Genomic DNA, 22,340 nt, shown 5'->3' with positions numbered 1-22,340 from the left:
AATTTTAGAACATGGGTAAAAATAAGAATAACATTTTTAACAATTTTAGCAACCTAATATAATGCTTAATATTTCTCATTAATAAATTGCACATTTTGATTTACTTTAGAATTTTCCTCCATATTTCAAGTGTGCAGACATATATATATATATTTTTTTTATATATATTTTATCTAGTTTCATATTTATTCAATTTTATTTGTTAGGGAATAAAAATTCCGGCATAACAAGGGTTCAGATTATTCTCAATGAGGAAATATATATTTTTTCATTTAGAGATAGTAGGCCCCCTTCATCCCACCATATAAAAGAATTTTAATTTAATTTCATACTTACTACTTATATCTCGAGAAACACGTGTAGCCGAGATATAAGTAGTAAGTATGAAATTAAATCAAAATTCTTTTATATGGTGGGATGAAGGGGCCCATATATATATATTTATATTAAATACAACTTTCATATGTATACATAGTATGAATGAAAACAAAGCAAGTAGAACATTACAATTGTTATTTACAGTAGTGAACATTACCAAAAAGATTCAAAGGATTTATTAACCTGTAAGGTATATTAAAGGTGGCCCTCAATTTTTATATTTTAAATACTAAAATCAATATATTTCCAAATCTCAGGTTAGATAACCCCACAGGAACATTCTCTTACCCAACATACCATAAATTCATTATAAAGTGTAGTATAGTTTTATTTAATGCTCATTATTCATCCATGACATCAAATTGTTTGGTTTTAAGAAGCTCCTATGCTTTAAGGTTTCTAGTAAGGCTCACAGGGTTTGATCCATCATTACCCATCACCCAACCAAATCATTTCACCTACATTTTTTTTTTATTTATTAACTATGTCCTTCACATTTTTTAATAAACAAAGTTTAGATAATAAATATTGTTATATAAAAATGTCTAAAATGAAAATACAACACCAAAGTTCTTAAAATGATTGATTGCTGAAAGAAGCCTCAATCTTGAGATTTTTTGGAAAAAACGGGGAAAAGAAATTTGTGGCATTTCTGGTGTTTCCAGAGAATGATGTGATTCTCTAAGAATTTATTTCTCTGGTGATTATGTCAGTGAATGATAAAGTCTGAGAAAATGTTCTCAATATACTCACTTTTGGAATAAGTTAAATTTTCTCTGGAGTGGATTGGTTTTGAGATTACTGCTACAAAAAAAAGAAAAAAGAGATGAGAATTTAATAAAAATAAAATTTACAACAACAGTAATAATAATGATGATGATGATGATGATGACGATGATGAACTTAAAAATTAATCAAGATTTGCTACCAACCTGGCGTTCTCATTGTTAGTCTGTGGTATACTTGACGCATTCGCTCCATATTTATCCGACTTACTTCAGAATGAGTCACCATTGGTATAGGATAGTCTTTTCCAACAATACATTTAGCAGTCTTCTGAACACTTTCAGGAGCATTCCAAGGTTCGTAGATGTATTTTGCTGGGAAACGTTTCAAAATAGGTAAGTAGTGTCTGAAAATAAAAGAAACAAACACAAAGATGTATTTTATTGCGAAAGTACATAATTAAATATTAATTACTGAGAGTGATCTGATCTTCAATGAAGAACGCATTGAAGTGATTTAAAAGATAAGGAAAAAAAAACCCTTCATTTATAACATAAAATAATCATACTATAATTAATGTTTTATAGGGTTCAGAACAAAATATTTCACCGTTTCGTTCCTTCACCAACGTCTACATAACGTTTAAAACAGGAATACATTTCCAAACTTAAGTTTTCCTACAATTATCTCCCTTGAACTATTTTATAATATTCGTACTCAAACATACGCACTTGTTCAATCTGTATGACATGTTTTTTTCTGTAAAAGCATAGGTTGGACAATCCCAACAAACTAACCCTTTACCTATTTTTCAAGTAAGGGATTTTTTTTTATTCCATGTTTCTTTGAAAGTGCAAAGCTGCAGAATGATTCGATCGCAGGGATAGTAAACAAAACAACACTGCTTTTGTTCAAACGGTTTCAGGTGAGACGGGTACATAAACATACACAATGAGCTTCCATACAATCTGTCCACCAATTCCACTCGGAAGACATCGGTGAGTCTAAGACTACAGCAGAAGACAATTGCCCAAAGTGTCATGTGAGATAGAATTCGAAATTTCATAGTTATCAAGACTGAAGCCTGGTGCAGCCATCTGGTTCGCCAGCCCTCAGTCATTCGTCCAACCCATGCTAGCATGGAAAACGGACGTTAAACAACGACAATGATGATGATGATGATGAAGTGATCTCTTATCCACACAACCATCCAGCACCTCTTTTTTTATATCATACATTTAGTTGTCAACATAAAAAGGGTAGAAGTCAGTAACATTTGTATGCCTCCCCAGACTTGTTTCTTATATCTGATTAGTTAAATAAGAAGGGAGTCCATTTTGTCAGCCAGCCAAACTGAGTACAACTGCAACACAATAACTTTATGGTTTAAATTTTTGAGTATATGAACAGTATATGTATATGCAAGTACCGTCCAACCCATACCAGAATGGAAAACAGACGTTAAACGATGATGAGGATGATGATGTATATGAATGCGCACACACACACACACACTCTTACGTATGTTAGAAATTTTTATCACACTGGATGACACCATCTTTTATTCAGTCACTCGGTTATGAGAAATATCTTAATTTTTCTGATTATTTACCTGATGAAATCACCATTTGGATCTATTCTTTTGCCGAATCCAACAGGACAATAGCAATGGAAAAACTGTTGAAAGAAGGAACTACAAGACAGCCACATCCACATTCCAGCATTGACACTCCAGTCAGCATCAAGCAGGAGTTCATCAAATACCTAAAATAAAGAAGATCAGGCAAAAAAAAGAAAAAAATTACAATAAATCTTAAATATATATAAACATTTGTAACATCAAAAGTTAAAGATTAGGTTATTCAAGAAAACCAACATTTGAAAAATATGGGAGAACTGCTGTCTGTGTCTCAGAGCAGCTGTCTTCACTGATGACTTGCAGGTAACTGACCAAACATAAGCCAACTGAATCTGCTATTTCAACTCATTTCAGTAGCCATGGTCGTTACCAGCATCGCCTTACTGGCATCTGTGCTGGTGGCATGTGTAAAAAGATTCGAGCAAGGTCATTGCCAGTACCGCCTGACTGGCCCCCATGCCGGTGGCACGTAAAAGCATCCACTACACTCTCAGAGTGGTTGGCATTAGGAAGGGCATCCAGCTGTAGAAACTCTGCCAGATCAAGACTGGAGTCTGGTGCAGCCATCTGGTTCGCCAGCCCACAGTCATTTGTCCAACCCATACTAGCATGGAAAGCAGACGTTAAACAATGATGATGAGGCTGTCATAAGACAGAAACATGTTAATCATTGTTGCCAGTCACATTTCACAAGAGTGAATTTAAATCTTTAACTTTGGTACATGTCACTAGCAAAAGCAGCACAGTACAAACAATAATGTGCTTAGCAACATAAAACAATCAAGAATATAAATATTTTATATTTAACAGAAATACAATATATATTACTGTTGTACAGTGAAACTGTATATCCCTCCCAGTAAAAGGCGGCCAGACACAGCCATTATAAATAGACTAGTAGCCGGTCGTCAAGGGGGAGTCAAGAGTCGAAGAGTAGGGAGTCAACAGTTCTAGTTGGTGTCTTGTGGAGCTATCAGCAATAGTAAGGAAAAGAAGTTAGTGTATTACTATTCTGGTACAAAGAGATACAACAGTATCTGATGACTAGTGACTATTGTGGCTACTAGTGTAAAACAGCAACTACCGTACCACAGCAATTACACACCACCCCAGTGGAAGGAACCCACTTTATAACAATTACATTTAAGACAATTAACAAACAAATGCATCTTTAAGAAAAACAAAAGCAGTTTCTTACTTTCATGCCTTCTTCCCATGATAACCAAAGATCTCCGCGAGTTAGGAAACAAGCAACCGAGTGTCGAGCTAAATGATGAATCCAGCCTTCTTTCCGTAACTGTTTCATGATGGCATCAATCCAAGGAAAACCTGTCATACCCTGGTAAAAATTCAAGAAAAGTGTTAATACACCCAATCTCTGTTACAACTGTAAAATGCAAAACGGATAAGCTGCTTCTATATATGCGATATAAAAAATGGTTGACAAACCCTCACCTCTGCCCATTTGGCTAATGCTTCTTGATTTGTGTCCCAAGGAATCTGTACACAGACTGGATTTCCCAGCATCTGATCAAATCTAGGATTGTTTGAGGCAACTGTATAGAAGAATTCTCTCCAGAGAAGTTGACCATGAAGTGAAAGAGGTGGTATATTTTTCTTTTTGATCTAAGAATAGAATACAGGAATAATCAACAAATGTTACATAAATTATGATAACAAAAACATTCATTTTTATTGGTAAATATGATTACATTTCACCTTCCTCACATTTCATTTAAATTTCACCATAACACTCCTAGAAAATTTAATCTTTCACATCCAGCAAACACATACAAACACTTAGAATGTATTCAGGTCATCATATTTCCACATGAAACACATCAGAATACTATGTCTAACAACTTTCAAGAGACTCTGAAACTACTATTTTATTTTACTTGTTTCAGTCATTTGACTGCAGTCATGCTGGAGCACCGCCTTTAGTTGAGCTAATCGACCCCAGGACTTATTCTTTGTAAGCCTAGTACTTATTCTATTGGTCTCTTTTGCCGAACAGCTAAGTAACGGGGACGTAAACACACCAGCATCGGTTGTCAAGCAATGCTGGGGGGACAAACACACACACACATATATAGATATACACGACAGGCTTCTTTCAGTTTCCATCTACCAAATCCACTCACTGCATGATAGACATATATTAGTCACGATATACATACAGTAGTCATGTACTTCTTCCAAAAAAAAAAATTCTTTGTTAACTTTTACATTCATGTACATATATTCAATGCTAATATCTTTCCAACAACAACTGTGGGACCTTTTGAATTCTATTTATCAAACATTCATGGACATGCTTACAAAATCAAAAAAACAACACAGCACCCATGACTTTCAGAAACATTTTTTCACACTCAGTATTGCAAAAACATGGAATAAACCAGCCCACATCAGTTGTTAGCTGTCAAGACACTACATCTTTCAAAAGTCCCACACTTACCAAAATTCACCTGATGTCCCCATGCCCTTTTTTAAAAATTTTTTCCTTAAATGACTCACTTTCTGTGCATTATTCTATGTACTGTTTATGCCCATTTGGCTACTTTATCTATGTCGTAATACACCTGAGCATTGTATACAATAAGTTCATTATTACTGTGTGTGTGTGTGTGTGTGTGTGTGGTATTTGATATATTATGTATATAACCATGGGTTTTCTGTAAAATTATTTGCAATAAGGAAGTCTTTAAATCAGTGCAGCAAAAGAACTCAATAAGAAAAAAAAACCAACTCACTTTTCTGTAGAGTTCTGTGAGTTTCCAATAAAATAACCGTGGAGATAGACAACTAAATCGTAAATAAGGACTTAAAGCTGTGTGACTGGGAAACATAGATTGAGGTGTCATTTTGGGTTTTTCAAAACTAGCAACCCATGCCTGTAAAAGAAAAATATAAAATTAACAAATAAAAATTAAACATTAACCCTAAAATATCATCATTAAGAGAATTTTAAATAATATATCATTAAATATGTCTGTACTCATAAAACATCAAATATATATATATATATATATAACTGTTTTTGTGTGTTTCTTAAATGGCTTATAAACACCTTCTACGCTGTAATTGTTTTCGTTCCAGCACACGATCTCAGATCAAGTTACTTGCTATGCAAGTACATCTCCGTAATATTAAAGTAATGATTTATTAATGATAATATTATAGTAATGATTTTAGTAATAATACTGTAGTAATGATTATAATAACAACACTAACGATTCTAGTAATAACACTAAAGTAACGATTCCTATAGCAACAATACTAACATAATGATTCTAAACAAGTAAAATATGTTGACTTACCTTGCGTTCTAAATGTCTGTCTAGTCTTGCTAATGCTTCTGATTCTCCACCATGAAAATGTGCCAAATCAAGGCCTTCTGTGTCAAACCCTGCAAGAAATAAATATAAAACTTTATATAAGAAGAAAGCTGGTTTCCATTCCATAAATACATAGAAAGTGCTCAGTAAGTGTTAAACCTCTATGCCCACATATCTGGGAAAGTTGAATAGCATTTTTTTTTTAAATGCAACCAAGAATAATTCATCTAATCAATAGCAACATCGACTTCATTGTAGATATCCTTCAAATCAAATTAAAGCAATCTAACAAGCTTTAAAGTTGGTTTTTTTTAATCATTTTAACATGAATCTATGTATTTAAAACATACTATGAAATTGGGAAAGAAAGTTAATTATAAATAAAATAATCAAAAACTTGAAAAAAACTAACCAAGATCTTCTAATGTTGGAACTCCATATTTGTCATCATGATCACTTGAAAGAGGTGTTTGACAATTTCCCCAATCATTGGCAGTAATAATATCTAATGGTTTTGGTGGCATTTTCATATTTTCTAGAATTTTCTGAAATTTGTTGTATGTTAAAGGTGGTCGACCTCCATTTAAATCGAGGATCCTGAGAGAGAAAAAAAGAACAAAGTTAAATTAATTTAAAATTAAATTAAATAAAATGGCTTTCAACATAGGTCTGATTAATTAGGGCCAGATCTTTGAACAATGCTTCAGCAGTATGTATAAGTCTAAACCATGTTGGCATGGAAAAATAAATGTAAAAAGAACAACTGTATATAGGTATGTATATGTTTATATTTACATATACACACAGAAGCATATTACACTGGGGTTCGTATTTTAAGGAAGACTGAAAAAAAACATGAATAAATGTGAATGGTACTAACTTTTGAGATTCATATAATGTGTGGCAGGTTCTAATGATCACCTCAACACCAGCCTCTCTCGCTAACGTACAGATGGCATTATCACGGTCTTTTCCAAATGGCTCAGGATCATCTTCAAACGATAGTGTGTTGATATTCCATTCCTTAAAAAGAAAAGAGAAGAAAATGTTAACGGGTATTACTCCAAATCCTGAAAAATGTGAAAGATTTAATGGCTTTTTCTCAAAGATGGTAAATGACATACAATACAACTGCACCAACCAGAGCCAAGATTTTGATAATCCCTGGGCTACACATGCTATGGTGATGCAGGTCTACCAGTACTGCAAGGCCCATTGCTAGAGGTACTGTGAAGACACTGGACTACATGTACAATGAGGTCCTTGAACTATACATACCAAGGGGCTAGCAGGGCAGGGGTTTCTAAACATCAGGTTGCAGACCAATGCCAGATTGTAAATGATTTGGGTACTGGGCAACACAGAAAGAATAAGTTTTTAGAATTTGTTTATATTTTATTGAATATCACATTCTGTAGGGTGTTTTGGCACTATGCACTTTATTGGGTTTTGTATTGTGTACTAGGAGGACTTTGGGTTACATGTACAGCTATGACCCACAGTGATATTTTCAAAATAACTTTTCACATAATCCCTGGGCTACAGCCCCTAAACTAATACCTTAATCTAGCATTTTTAACAACTCAGAATCAAAACAAGGTCACAAACTCAGTTCAACAAGAGTATCTATATACACTCTTCCAGCATGTATAAAGTACACACACAAATTTTGGTTGATGTCAATTCCCATCACCATCTTGAGTGAACGGATCACAATTGTAATAATTAAAAATAAGCTTTAAACTCCATACAAATGGTATTTGGACTTTTTGAGCAGGGGAACTTTTTTTTCATTGCCTTTCCATACCATATCACGGATTTTATGATGTAAATTATATTAAATCAATAAATGCAAGATCCAATAATTTGTTTTCAAATAAAATACTAATTCTGGCAGTCTAATAACAAAGGACATTTTGAGAATGCTTTTGTATCTAAGTTTCAATCTCACATAAGGCTGTCCTACTCTTTATATTTCTCAATTTTTATACATGTCAGCAGCTTTACAAGTTTGGCATCCACCAACATCATCTTCCAGTCAAGATTCAATGTCAGTCTCCACTAATTAAGCCGACATGTCAGTCTCCAATCACCAACGCAGTTGCAGGAGTTGTTTCTATTTTTATCCACAACAGAGATAAGCTAATCCCACCAGAGAAAATAGAAACAGATAATCACTGCCTGCAGCTAATCCTATTTCTGAAATATCACTCCAGCTGATTGCTTTACAAAACAAAACGACTGCTAATCTCTAAATCCTCAAAGTGTAATTCATTCCCTCAATTTTACCGTCCCTCCTTTTCCATGACTCCTAGAATTATAGGGAGACACCAGAAAGAAAATATTTAACATCATGGATAGAGTAGATTATTCTTAGAAAGCCTTTCATTGAAGACATATTCATGTATGTCTTAGGCAAGTCAACTTTTCATAGCTTCTCAAAGTAATATACAGTTCATAATCTGTTGAATTCAACATTAATTGCATTACTGCTTATAGCAAATGAGATTGTCCTACCTATAATACCTATTGAGACAGGTGGACTGAGCTTGTTGAAAATTTTAAAGCCTTTGCTCCAGGAAAATTCAGTGTTGGTAACAGGATTTAAATCACTAATCAATCAGACAGTTTTCCAATAGCCTATCAACACCCTCAAGATGATGATGAGGGTGGTGGCTGCATAATTACCACACCTGCCACCTACAGTAACACTGTTTCAATGTCTGTCATTCGATGCCACGATGAGTTTGATGGGTTTGCAGTACAGCAAACTCCCACTCATCTGTAATATCTGGCCTCACTAGGTGCCAGGGGAGGCTGGCAGCAGCCACGATTGGTTGGTGCTTTTTACATGCCACTGGCACAGAAGCCAGTCAAGGCGGCACTGGCATCGGCCACGTTCAGATGGTGTTTTTTACATGCCACCAGCACAGGTATCACAACTACAATTTGCCACCGGCACAGGTACAGAATGTAGAGTCACAAAACTTTAAATCTAAAAGCCAAATGTTACTCAACATCCTTATTGCCAAGGTCCCTTATGTTGTGTTAATTCCTTGTTACAAAAGCTTCAGAATAAAACAATGCCATGAAACCAAGAAACAAAAAAGAGATTTAAGTCTGCTGTGATACAATAAACTTTGAAACAAGATAAAAATGACAATAAGTAAACTTTGACCAGAATAAAAATGAAAAAATAGCAAAAATATGATTATTATCTTATTGCTTATTTTTTTCCTGTTTTGTATTTTTTTTATCTATTAATAATTTATAGCACAATTTATTGGTGAACAGCAAGAACTAAGCTGTGACTCTAACCTAATTTAACTTCCCTCGGGCTGTTAATGCTCTTCAAAAATTCAATAAGAACACAGCTTGTAATATTTCCTATTTTCTCTAAAACAAAGATGTTGCACCAATTTTTAAAAAAACAGAACAATTCATAATTTCAGTATTTACTTTATTCTAAAATATTTGCTAGTCAAGAGTAAATATCACAGTGTAAAAGTTATGCTTTAATCAAATATGATCATAGAGCCTAAGCTTTGAATCCAGTTGTAGGCATTTCACTTCAACTTCTTTACTAATGGCCATCAAAAATATAAAATGTTGAAACTAACTGTTCAGAAGTTAGTTCTGCTGCAGATGGTTTGGTATAATTTAAGATAGGGAGAAGTGGTTTATTTTTTGTAATTACATTTCACCCAACAGCAGGAAAAAATACAAAATCATCACAGAATGTGACTTGTAGTGTTACTTTCCCGTTTAGATGTTTGATCTTTATTTTTTCTAACATCACTGACAGGGAAACGTATTCTTTATTCCTTTAAAAAATCAAACATTTAACCCTTTCACTACCAACCCGGCTGAAACCAGCTCTGGCTCTGTGGTAAAATGTCTTGTTTTCATAAGTTTTGAATTAAAATCTTCCACCAAACCTTAGTCACAATTTATGTTCCCAACACTAGCTTAATGATAACTAAGTTATTTTACTAAGTTCTTTGTTATATTTAAAGTAATTGAAAGAAACACAGAGCATCTCAAAATAAATACAGTAATGAAAAGGTTAATGTCTAAGAGATTTTATTTTCAGGTAAAATATTGGTGCAATAATTTACATGGCTTTCAGTTTGTTAAAATTTTGTGTAGATCATTTAGGAATTTTACCTGAAATGGGCAACATGGGCCATTTAGATTTCAAAATAAACTTACTTTAAATAGCTGAGGAAACATATTAGCAGGTTGTCCACGGATTACAAACAAACGGGAATTTAATTTCCGTAATGAATCATCCAAATCTTCCAGGCAATTCAATAGAAATCTGGAAAAAAAAATTTATTATAATCAATGAACAATCAGTATTGATAATATTTGAACAAAAATATTCATTGGAATAATGTGCAGAAGAAGATAAAAACAGGGAGTTATTTTCCACCAATCTAGTTAGTGCTTGATATGGTCCAAATATCAGCACAAGACCAGCAAGTTCAGGGAAGGGAATGAGTTGATTACACTGACCCCAGTGCTCAACTGGTACTTATTTTCATTGACCTCAAAAGGATGAAAGGCAAAGTCAACCTCGGCAGAATTTGAACTCAAAACTCAAAGACAAATGAAATGCTACTATTTTTGCCAGCTCGCCACTTTATTTGGTTCAAATATTGGCAGAGTCAATCCTGCTGGTCACTCCTTGAGATTATTATCATTATGACAACCAATTTACACTTTCTTTCCATACCGGCATGGGTTAGAAGGGTTGTCATAGTTCAAGACAGTTCTTATTCAGAGACACAAACCAAAGGACTCTATCACACTCGTACATTCTATTCTTAACATAGTTTTTACAGTTGCCTCACATTTAAAGCATCACCCACAGAATGTATTTTATTGTGACACCAGCACTACTGGGGTTGCCAGTTGACCCTATTTTTCATCACTCCAGAACCAGTGAGATTGCCTTCTGCTCTGTCACAACACCAGCATCAGTGAGGTTGTACTGTACTCCATCAAAGCAAGAGCACTACTGAGGTTATTTTGAACTTATTTATAATGGCACCAATGCGAGTAAGTTTACCTTGCACTCTACCACGGTACCAATACTAATGAGGTCATCTTCTACCCTATAAAACTAAAGTTTCATTATGTTTTTTTTTTCTATAAATAAAAAAATGATTCCCATTAAACTAAAGTTAGTCCAATAAACTATTTTTTCACCTTCTAATTAACCTGGAGCTTAATTATAAAAAAAATATTCATTATGTAAGGAACTTGCTTCTCAGTATTTCAATGTAAGTTCATATGTTATTAATGATATTATAGAATGACTGGTATAACAAAAGGCATTCAAAGTGATCCATTCCTACAAATCAGAGAGAATTGAATGATCAAGTAATGAGATCCATTTTTGACTTTCCAGTGCCACACACAACCATTATCTCTTGAAGTTCTGTTCTTCCAGTAGTGTCAACAGTAGCCAAGGCTTGAACCACATGTAAGTACAGTTCAAAAGGTATCATTCTTTGAGGCTCAAAAACACAAATTAACCACCTACTTTAACCTCATTTTTAAAACAAATTTCTTATCAGCATCATCCATGTTTCTATTTGTTGTGTTCAGAAACCTGGTGCAGCGCCTGGCCTTGCCAGTTGCTGTCAAGCCATCCAACCCATGCCAGCATGGAAAACAGGTCTGAAAGTTGGTGGTGATGATGATGATGAATGTTCAAGATATTCTGTTTCAGTTTTTAAAAATATTAATCAAATGTATTTCGTTATTGCAAGACATCTCTGTCATCAACAGTCCACAGGTGACCACCACTATGGTTTTAGTTACACAATTTTTTTATACCTAATCATAATCTAGTCCAGGAGTCAAGAAAACTAGAAAGACTGTCCCAGCACCACCACTTGACAACTCCCAACAAACCAAGTGGTATAAAGTATTGTGAAATATTTTTCTCAAAAATATTTTATTTAGGTCAGCAGCTATAAATAATGATGATATAACAAAATTGTAGCACCACCACACCATCACTATCCCATGGGTTAGTGTAGTGATTCTATGTCAAAAATGCAGCAAGTATTTGTAAATTATAGTGTTACGATGGGGAGGAGTTGATAGAAATGGTTTTAAAGCAGCAGATTAAGTGACTTAAGCCTTCTCAGTGTTTGGCTGGCTGCCTCGAAAAATGTTACCACTAACCTGGTCTTCTCTCCAATAAAATAGTGGTTTTAAATTTTGGTACAAGGCCAGCAATTTTACGGGAGGGAATAAGTTGATTACATCAACCCCAGTGTTCAACTGATACTACCAAAAGGATGAAAGGCAAAGCTGACCTTGGCAGAATTTGAACTCAGAATGTAAGGATGAACGAAATGTCGCTAAGCATTTTGCCTCATGTTCTAATGACTCTGCCAGCTCGCCTCCAGGAAAATATTAAAACTAGTTGAATTATCTATTCTCATACAAAAAAAAAAAAAACTTACAATCATAACTTCCCTGTTGGCTTGCATTTTTTAAACTTGATTTCTCAAAATAAACATCCCTTTTTTTAATAACTCTTTCGATACAAACTTGCCTGGGGCTGTTGTTGTTGTAAAACATGAATTTCATGATTTAAAAAGTTGAGCTAAATTAAAACACACCATCAAACTTACACTACAAAATAATTTTACTAAATTCTTCTTTGCTTTCAAACTTAAAATAAAGGCAGTTTACAGACAAGAAGGTAATATCTCAAACGCAATACAACTGTGACAACAGCAGAAAGATTGGATATAATTTTTCCCTGTCGGAAGGGTAACAATACCCAATCTTTCTGCAGTTTTCATGGTTATATTGCATTTAAAATATTACCTTCTTGTCTATATAATATGATGCATATTCAATGCTTCTAAAAACAAAATAAAAAGGCAGTAGATTCCAACAGTAAACCTGGGAACATATGGGTTAATTAAAGGTTAATTAAAAGGCCAATTTTTCACACTGGGAAAGGTACCATTAATTGTTAAGGTTGTGATTTTGGAAAGATTTCACTGCCCTGTTGACTAGTAATTAAGCTGCATATTCATTATGCAGGTAACATAATTAGACTTGCAAATAATTACACCACCACTGCAATTAAAACTCTAATTAACACAATTAGAAAATCACTTGATTAGTTCAGAAATACATTTACTTTATCTTCTTTGTTATGGACAGGCAATGTAGAATTCGAAACCTGATTTCAGTTCCTGAGTTTTACTTCACAACACTTAAGGACCACCAATAGTTTCTCCCTTACTTTAGTTGATAAATTTAATTAATCCCTAAGTGATAGCAGCCAAATGTCTTTCAAATCACACCTGTCTTTCTTAAAACATGAAAGGTTACATTGGACAATATAGTTCAAATAGTGTGTCTGGGAGAAAATAGACGGGATGGTCATGACTGGAACACCTTTGACGGTAAGTTCCATCAGTGTTGGACCTGGACACACTTTTCTTTTGAGCCATAATTTTCAAAAGGGACCCAATGCTTAAAGGGTGAACATCACTCTTAAATATTGCTACCATATTATCACATTTCTTTTTTCTTCTAAAGCAAAAGAAAAACATAAAAATTTCATACTATTTTGAAGTTGTGAGGTAAAAAGAAGCAACTATTAAAAGAAAATTCATTATTCAGTGACCAAGCTGGATTTGGATGAAGAAAAGTCCCTACCAATTTCCCACAATGACAAATCCAATATATATATCTAATATAGGATAAAATTTTTCGAAAAAATTCTATCAATGGCCAGCATATTAAAAAATACCTTTAAAGGTTAAATTTATAAACAAGGGCAAAAGAAAAAAATTCTAATGCCAAATCAGCCGAAAATAGACAAATCGTCATGACTTAGTGTTTGCTTCTTCCATGGGTATAAGTATTTCATTTATTTCTTACCGTATTTATCACTGATGAGGAGAAAATTCTTATGAATTAACTCTGAAATCGGGCCCGACATGATAATAATGGAACCTTTTTTAGAAATTTCTATCGGCTTGCTTTGAGACACGTGCTTATAGTGATAAATTATGGTGTTATTGACGATTTAAGTCTATTTTCGGCATATTTGGCATTAGAATTTTTCTTTTGCCCTTGTTTATAAGTTGTGTATATATATATATATATATATAATTTACTCCATGATTGAAACTGCAGATTTTTTGTGAGATAAGTCTTAACACACACATGGGTGTAAAGGATAAATATGTATCACATTCAGCTGTATATTTTGGGGAGTGCAGTTGAATATTAGTTATGTGATGACACTTGATTGTGTACATATTTGATCCTAACACTCGCAAATTTATAACTCAGAGAAACTGGCTTCCGTGCCAGTGGCGTGTAAAAGGGCACCATTCGAGTGTGATCATTACCAGCATCGCCTTACTGGCATCTGTAAAATGATTCGAGCGAGGTCGTTGCCAGTACCGCCTGACTGACCCCCATGCTGGTGGCACGTAAAAGCACCCACTACACTCTCGGAGTGGTTGGCATTAGGAAGAGCATCCAGGTGTAGAAACTCTGCCAGATCAAGACTGGAGCCTGGTGCAGCCCTCAGTCAAATCGTCCAACCCATGCTAGCATGGAAAGCGGACGTTAAACGATGATGATGATCATCATCACACTGAGGAAAATAGGTAAATATAATTTACTCTAAATTTGAAACACATCTGTAATTAACCGAAGTTGTGCGGATTCATCATTTTTCTTTTTACCTACATAAAAAAAGTGTGTTATTGTCTCAGAGATTCTATGGTAGCTGAAAAGACATAAGCATCTATTTCTAATTCAGTACGAGGCAAGGCTTATAGCTGACCCCTGATTATAATTATGTGTATAATTATAGAATATTTTGTGTGTGAGTGTATGTATATATATATATATAATAATTATTATTTGAGGGAATATTATTCCTAACTTAAAGGGAAAAATTCAATTTAGAAATACTAAATCAAATTTCACAAAATATAATATATATATATAAAAATTACCTTTTATATTATTTTAATTTTTCTATCATATGTAATTTTCTAGATGGTGTAACTTAATTGTTCATTTTGAATTGATAAAAGGTGTTTTTTTTCTAATTTTTATAAATATATATATATGTGTGTGTGTGTATGTATGTATGTATGTGTATATAAATATGTATGTGTATATATATATATATATACACACACACACACACATATATATATATATATATATATATATATACACACACACACACACACATATTATATATATATATATATATATATATATATATATATATATATACACACAAACACACACACATATTATATATATATATATATATATATATATATATTATATATACACACACACACACACATATATATATATATATATATATATGTATGTATGTATATATACCATGATCAGAGACACCCTACACTTCAGTCTATCAAGCCTGCATAGGTAAATACAGCATTGATGAGTGAGTGTACTAATGCCGTCATCGTAATGTGTGTGAAATACTAACACAGCACGGTCACAAACTTATTCAGGTTTCAGCTAATGTGAGAAAACCTGTTTTGCTTTTCCAATCTCAAATCTATTTTGGAAGAACTTTTGACAAACGGATGTCGTGTGCTGTTGCATGTGCTTTTATTTTCCTTTGCCTGCCTTAGTCATTGGACTGCAGCTGTGCTGGGGACACAGCTTGAAGCCTGGCACTTATTCTACTGGTCTCTTTTGCCAAACCGCTAAGTTGTACCTATGTACGTGTGGTGCCCTCTGGCTATGGCCGTTAATACAAGGCAATAAATATGTGTGTGTGTGTGTTCAATGCGTCTCAGAGCTGCTGATGTCCCCTCCCTCCCCCAAAGACATGGCACCTCCCCTTCCTCTCTCACACTACCACCAGCTGACATTTTTCTCTCTCTAGCAATTCCTAGTCGTTGCCTTGAAGCTATTTCTCATTATTTGTATTTACCTTTAATTTAAAATACCTGTAATTAAGGACGTAAAGTAATATGATCATCAGGTATATGCGTAGCCACTGAACGTCATGACCAAAGGGAAAAAGAGCATAGAATCGGGTGGGGTTCCCTGCACCATCTTCAGTGTTTGCTGAAGCCCTTGTTTCCCCGTTTCATGCAAGTGCTGACAATTCTGAATATTTTTTTCCAAACATTTAAATTTTTATATTTTTCCCCCACCCCATCATCATCTCAATTCCGTGCCCTTTTCCTTTCCCATAAAATAGCAATAGTCATTCCAAATCTCGGCCCTTAATTCAAGACCCCTAAAGTAAAATGTATGAAGGCTATAACTTCCTAACTTTCTAGTGCTTATCGAAAATAAATCCTAATATGAGAGGGAGACAACGGAGAGAAATTAAGAGTGTTCAGAAGAAAAAAGGGATCTTTACGGTTTGAACGGCAATTTTTTTCTAGCGGTGTCATATGAAATTGTCACCCATAATTATGACCCCAGTATAGATCTATCGCATGTCAATCTGTTTTAGGGTTAGGGGTGGGGGGAGGGTATCTTTTTTTCTTCACAAATGTAAATAAACCCAATCTGTTTCTTAAACGAGGGACATATTCATACGGCACAGAATGTTTTTTTACCTCAATAGATGTCATTGATTGGTTGAAATTGCAGAAATTGAAGAAAAAAAACAAGAAATATTTTACAAACTATAGAATTTTCTCCATAAAGCCAAGAGAAAAAGATGTTTTATAAACACATTCTACCAGTATACCAAGTTTAAAAGTGTTTAAAATTATTTTTAAAAACTGCCGTTCAAACCGAAAAGATTCGAAAAAAAAAATCATTAAGAACAAAGACAGCTAGATGCCATAAAAATCTATAAAATAAAGTATGGCAAATATGACATTAATAGAGCTTTCAAGTATTATAGTGAGAGATAAAAAAAAAAAAGGAGGTCAGCACACGTCGACTTATCGCTGACATTAATCAACGAATTTTCCCACCATTGAAGTAGAAGGAAATAAACGACGGAGAAAAACTTCAAAGAAATAAGGAAAAAAATAAAGGTTTCAAATTATGGCAAAAGGTCAGCAATTTTTTTAAAGGAGGGGAAAGTCGGTAACATTGACCCTAGTGGTACTTATTGACCTCGAAAAAATTAAAAGGCAAAGTTAACTCGGCAGAATTTGAAAAGCCGCAAATCGTTTTGTCCGGCGCAGTAACGGTCCTGCAAGCGCACTTGCCCTTAATAGGAAAAACTAATGGCAATGAGTTTTTTATTTGAACGATGATTAAAAGGAAGGAATTTCGTTAAAACAGAACAGTTTTAAAAGTTCAATGTTAGGTAAAGTTAGAGAAGAAGGAAGAAAAATGGCTGTAAATTTTAAGTTGCAGATGGGAAAGTATTTTGAAATCGCTTAAAACGGAATAAACTGATAATATATAAATGGGGGTGGGGCAAAATCAGATGTTTTTACTGCGTTTTGGACTGGGACAATATATTTTTTACAAATGTTCACTACTTTACAAAAACTATATCAGCTCAGCGAACGGCCTGCCCTGAATGTATTAACTGCAATTATAAAACAATTTGATCAATATTTAGGAAAATTATCGCCGTTCTTTTTGAGCGGGGCAAAATGAGTAAGCCAAGATAAATTTGCTGTTTCAATTCTCCAGAAAAGGTACATACAAAATCCATATCCATCAGAAATGCAAATAGAGAAAAAAATTAATATCTAGGAAAAATGAAAGATGACACATGATAGGAAATTAATGAAACCCGACTAAATAAAAAAATAAAATTCAACATTAAATATTCTCTATAGCTTCTTCACGATCTGCTGGAGTGTTCTCTTCTTGATGTATTTAGCCATTATTCATTTTACCCCATTTTAGACGTCAATTTTTGAAACTTGAAAATTATCAAATTAGAAAAAATCGACTTGGAATCCAACGGAGAAAAGAATATTGATTGTTAAACACCAAAAATTATCCAGATATTTTATTAGCAACTTCAATTACAATCGGAGTAAAAAATTTCTTGAAGAAATAGCACCTGCCACCTGATTACGTTTTGGATTCCCTCAATATGCTGACCAATTTTTAATCCTAAATATAATGTAGCAATACAAAATGATAATGCCATACTTGCAATGTAATGATTTCAAATAGGCAGGGGAAAAAATAACGTGAAATCAAAAGTTACCAATTTTACCCCCGGTTAGTAATTTTGCCCCCTCTTAACGTGTTCTAAAATAGAGAATATTTTATGCCTAAATAATTCAAACTGTGCATCAGATGGGCCAAGTTGGATAAAAACTTAGGCAAACAGAAACTTTAAATATTGAATTTCACAAGAAAATTTATTCGAATATAAGCGAAATATTCAAATTTCAGGGAAGGAAGTGAAAGGCAGAGAAATAACATTCTTAAATATTGTAATAATTATCTAATCTGTACCTTTTAATCAATTTGACAATTTTTTTTTTTTATTCACGGTCCATCGTATTTAATTAACCTAACTATAAATTTGCTCTTAAGCGAAAAGAAAATCCTACTACAAGTTCACCTATTTAGTATTTCTCGAGTATTCAGGGGTTTTTTGCTTTTGTTTTGTGTGTTTTCACATTAGAGATAAAGACAAATATCACATGCACTTTTACGCTCCCAGCTGTTTATATAGAGTATAATAATTTAAGGCTGCGAGCTGGCAGAAACGTTAGCACGCCGGGGCGAAATGCGTAGCCGTATTTCGTCTGCCGCTACGTTCTGAGTTCAAATTCCGCTGAGGTCGACTTTGCCTTTCATCCTTTCAGGGTCGATGAATTACAAGTTACGCACTGGGGTCGATGTAATCGACTTAATCCGTTTGTCCCCTCTGTGTTTAGCCCTTGTGGGTAGTAAAGAAATAGGTAGGGGGGGCGGAATAGGCGAAGAAAGTAAGTGACTACAAATGATGCAATAAGTTAGTGAGGAGGTATATGTCGAGAATAGAAATGACACGAGAAGAATGAGAAAGATAGCATGATGTTGTGGATGTAGTAGCAATGGGTGAGGAAGAGAGAGAGAGATAAGCATGATGAAGGTGAGAGGCATATTTTGATGGGGAGAACCAAGTAACATCAAGGAAGAGCTGCAGTTAGATGATGTACCCATGTACACACAAGTTGCTACTGGAATTCAAGCTTTCACTAAGAAGACTAGTCTTTTCAAGAAACGCATAAGGCTAAACAACTGAGTTTTCTGTGAAGTTCAGGGTCCTGACAGATCAGCCTTGACAATGTTGTTCCATGTCTTCCAGGGTCTCCTTCTTCCACAAACTCATTGACTTTACAAAGCTGTCCTCATCCATATGCATTTCCTGTCCATACTAACACAGTCTTCTTTATTGCACACTTAAATCCAAATCCTATTCTGCCTTGTTCTTCTTTCAGCACATTTCTACTTCGTCTTTCATGCATACCTATATTGCAAATCCAATGGAACATGTTGGTTTCATTTCTTTCCAGCCTTCTCAAATCCTCTGCATTCAAAAGGCCCATGTCTCACTACAATACAGTATTGCAGTTTTAACAGAAGTGTTATACAATCTGTCCTTCACTCTAAAACAGTACTTTTCAACCAGGGTCCCTATAAGATTTTATTAAAATTTTATCTCTCTACATATAAACGACAAAATGTCTGTCTGTGTGTGTGTGTCCTTTATAGAAATCCACATTTTTTCAGTTAGAAGGCTCGCACTTTCTATGGTCATTCAAAACCATCCAAGGGTGGTCGTGCACATCCTTACATTTCCCCAGTCACCCTGCAAAACCATTAAAAAATCAATAAAAGTGACTTTTTTGTGAATTTTCTATCCAAAACCCAATCAAAATGCCTGAAACTTGATACGCCAATTGAATGCCAGCTAGCTGTATGTGATTGGTTGGAGATTTGGACAGTACTCACGTGTACGTACACACACACACACAGCTGTATATGCATGCACTAGCACTATGACCCAGCGTTGCCGGGTCATAGTGCTAGTCTGCAATAAATTGGTTATAATTCTACAGTACACAAAATATTTTAACAATTTTTTTTTATACAATTCTTAATATTCCACAATAAAAATAGGATGTTTTTAGACATTGAATGACTATGAGGGTCCAGTAAGAGTAAACTAGGAACCAAAAAGGTCCAAAGGCAAAACAATGTTTGAAAACCACTGCTCTAAAGGAAAAGATCTTTGTTGCTTACAGTGGTAGCAGCTTCCTCAACTTTTTCCAACCTATTCTTACTCTGGCTAGTATACTTTCAGAGCAACCACCTCTCTTGCTAATTACATGTCCTAGATTAATAAAATCTATCAACTACTTCAAGTGAACCATCCAGGCATTTAACCCATTAGCATCTAAACCGACCCTATCCAGACCAAATTTTCTACTTGTTCCATGTTAATCCTGGACAGATCTAGCCTCTCACACCTACACTATTACATCATTCTAAAAATAAATAGTCACATCATGAATATCTCAAAGCTACAAGATAATACATGATTAACTGAGAAAAATGTAAATAAATAAACATTACATTTTGACAAAATAATCTGGAGCTAATGGGTTAAGTGAAATTATTTCCAGGGTGTACTGCACCAAGTGCATCTCCCATACATAAAGCTTACATTCTGGGAGTCCACTGTATCACATGTGCCCACAGCTTACATTAGGCACAGCATATGGAGTTTATACCTGAACCTGTCCTACATATCAAACAAGGCCATTTCTCTGAAGATACCAAAGCTTTGTCTTTATTCCTACTTATTAAAAACTTAGCCTTTGCTACATTTATTTATATGTCATAAGGTTCTGTCTATGAGATATGATGGTGGACCAAGGAAGAAATTTATCATCCTTCCATGTTTACTTTGACAGGATCAAATAGGTCAGAAGACAGGTCTTGCTAAAATGTCTCAGTTTTTGGAATGGTTTATATAACTGGATGTCTTTCCTAAAACCAATCACTTCACAGAGTGTACCAGGCACTGTTTTAATGGCATCAGTACTAGTGAGGCCACCTTGTGACCAGAAAGACTAAACTAACATCAGCAATATTACACAACGGTCTTCCTTGACTATGCAAGAAATTAAGTGAAGAAACCTCAACTGTCTCTAAGTTTGAGGGTAATTTAAATCATGTCAAGAGTTCATCATAAATCCTGCAACCCTTCAGGAGTTAGCAAACCCAATGTACCAAATCTTTAGCCTTTTTCTGCCATTACCATCAAAATGTATTAATAAAATTAGCAGCCATAAGAGTTATTTCTTAACTGCAGTTGCCATTTCTTGGCCGAATGTGTGCACGTATGTAAACATGTATTATGCCATGTCATGGTGCACATGTATTTGTAAAATGTGCTCTAGTATGTGGATACATGCAAAAATATCAACTCGTACATGTCTACATGTGAGAGAAAATGTATCAATAAAAATGTTATACAAAAACTTGCACACGTGCATACATGTCTGCATGTAAAATGTGCTACGGTAGATCTGACTATTTATACTTCGTCTGTGTCACAATATCATATTGCATATACAATCTGTTACACTATATCATGTTGACAGCATCTACTCCAACTGTTTATCACGCTGACAATATACACTTCATGTGTGTTTATGTATGTATCAGTGCATCAACGTTGACCGTGTATATAATGCTAGGAGTCTGTCCATGACGATTAGTACAAAAGTACATACCAGTATGTTTGACAGTGTAGCTGAGTGTGTGAATAGTGTGAGATTGTTGTATGTTATAGGTGTGTGTATGTGTGCCATGTATGTGAACATGACAGTGTCTCGTCGAGAGGAATTGTCAAGAGAGATAACTTTGAAGAAGCGGCCTCAAAGAATTTTATTTCTAAGATAACTTGCAATAAATATTTTGTGTCTGGGGTGAGTCGGCCTGTTTTAATGTCTCATTAACACACTCACCGGTTCGATTTCCAGAATTTACTTATTTTGGTAAATTAACCGAAATATATAACATTGTCTTAAAATTGGCATCAATTGAAAATTGAAGACTTGTACTTTGTACATTCAGATTGTCGGACTTTACCGTTTTCTTTCGACTGTTCTTGCTTTAACTGACAAATTTTGTCTTCTAAATTATTTGTATTTAAGGAATTACGAAAAGAGTCAACGACTACTGAAGAGGTTGCAAGAAGCAACGAAAATTTAGGAAAATAAGGGTTAATGCTTACTTTAACACTCAGCAACCAAAAG

The 22,340-nt window shown here is 34.4% G+C and overlaps 1 protein-coding gene across 4 annotated transcripts in view; it reads right to left on the bottom strand.

Moving 5' to 3' along the window:
- LOC115220262 (cryptochrome-1) overlaps positions 1 to 22,340 on the bottom strand; it is a 29,920-nt gene that overhangs the window by 4,439 nt on the left and 3,141 nt on the right. For 2 of the 4 annotated variants that reach the window (XR_005002493.1, XM_036509980.1), the window contains exons 2-11: positions 10,297 to 10,405; positions 6,965 to 7,107; positions 6,497 to 6,681; positions 6,067 to 6,155; positions 5,500 to 5,640; positions 4,199 to 4,369; positions 3,942 to 4,082; positions 2,717 to 2,868; positions 1,311 to 1,510; positions 1,132 to 1,179 (exon numbers count right to left, since the gene is read on the bottom strand). Coding sequence is in view for 2 of the 4 variants with exons in the window: in XM_036509980.1 (XP_036365873.1) it covers positions 1,132 to 1,179; positions 1,311 to 1,510; positions 2,717 to 2,868; positions 3,942 to 4,082; positions 4,199 to 4,369; positions 5,500 to 5,640; positions 6,067 to 6,155; positions 6,497 to 6,681; positions 6,965 to 7,107; positions 10,297 to 10,405 (1,379 nt within the window). In the remaining 2 variants the exon portion in view is untranslated. Of the gene's footprint in view, positions 1 to 1,131; positions 1,183 to 1,310; positions 1,511 to 2,716; positions 2,869 to 3,941; positions 4,083 to 4,198; positions 4,370 to 5,499; positions 5,641 to 6,066; positions 6,156 to 6,496; positions 6,682 to 6,964; positions 7,108 to 10,296; positions 10,406 to 22,340 lie in introns of all 4 variants that reach the window. The other 2 variants (XR_003882494.2, XM_029790364.2) reach the window with 1 other exon arrangement.

The sequence above is a fragment of the Octopus sinensis genome, linkage group LG16 (genome assembly GCF_006345805.1).
Source record: "Octopus sinensis linkage group LG16, ASM634580v1, whole genome shotgun sequence".
Taxonomy (NCBI): domain Eukaryota; kingdom Metazoa; phylum Mollusca; class Cephalopoda; order Octopoda; family Octopodidae; genus Octopus; species Octopus sinensis.
The sequence above is the reverse complement of the archived record's forward strand: the minus strand, read 5'-3'. Positions and strand labels throughout refer to the sequence as shown.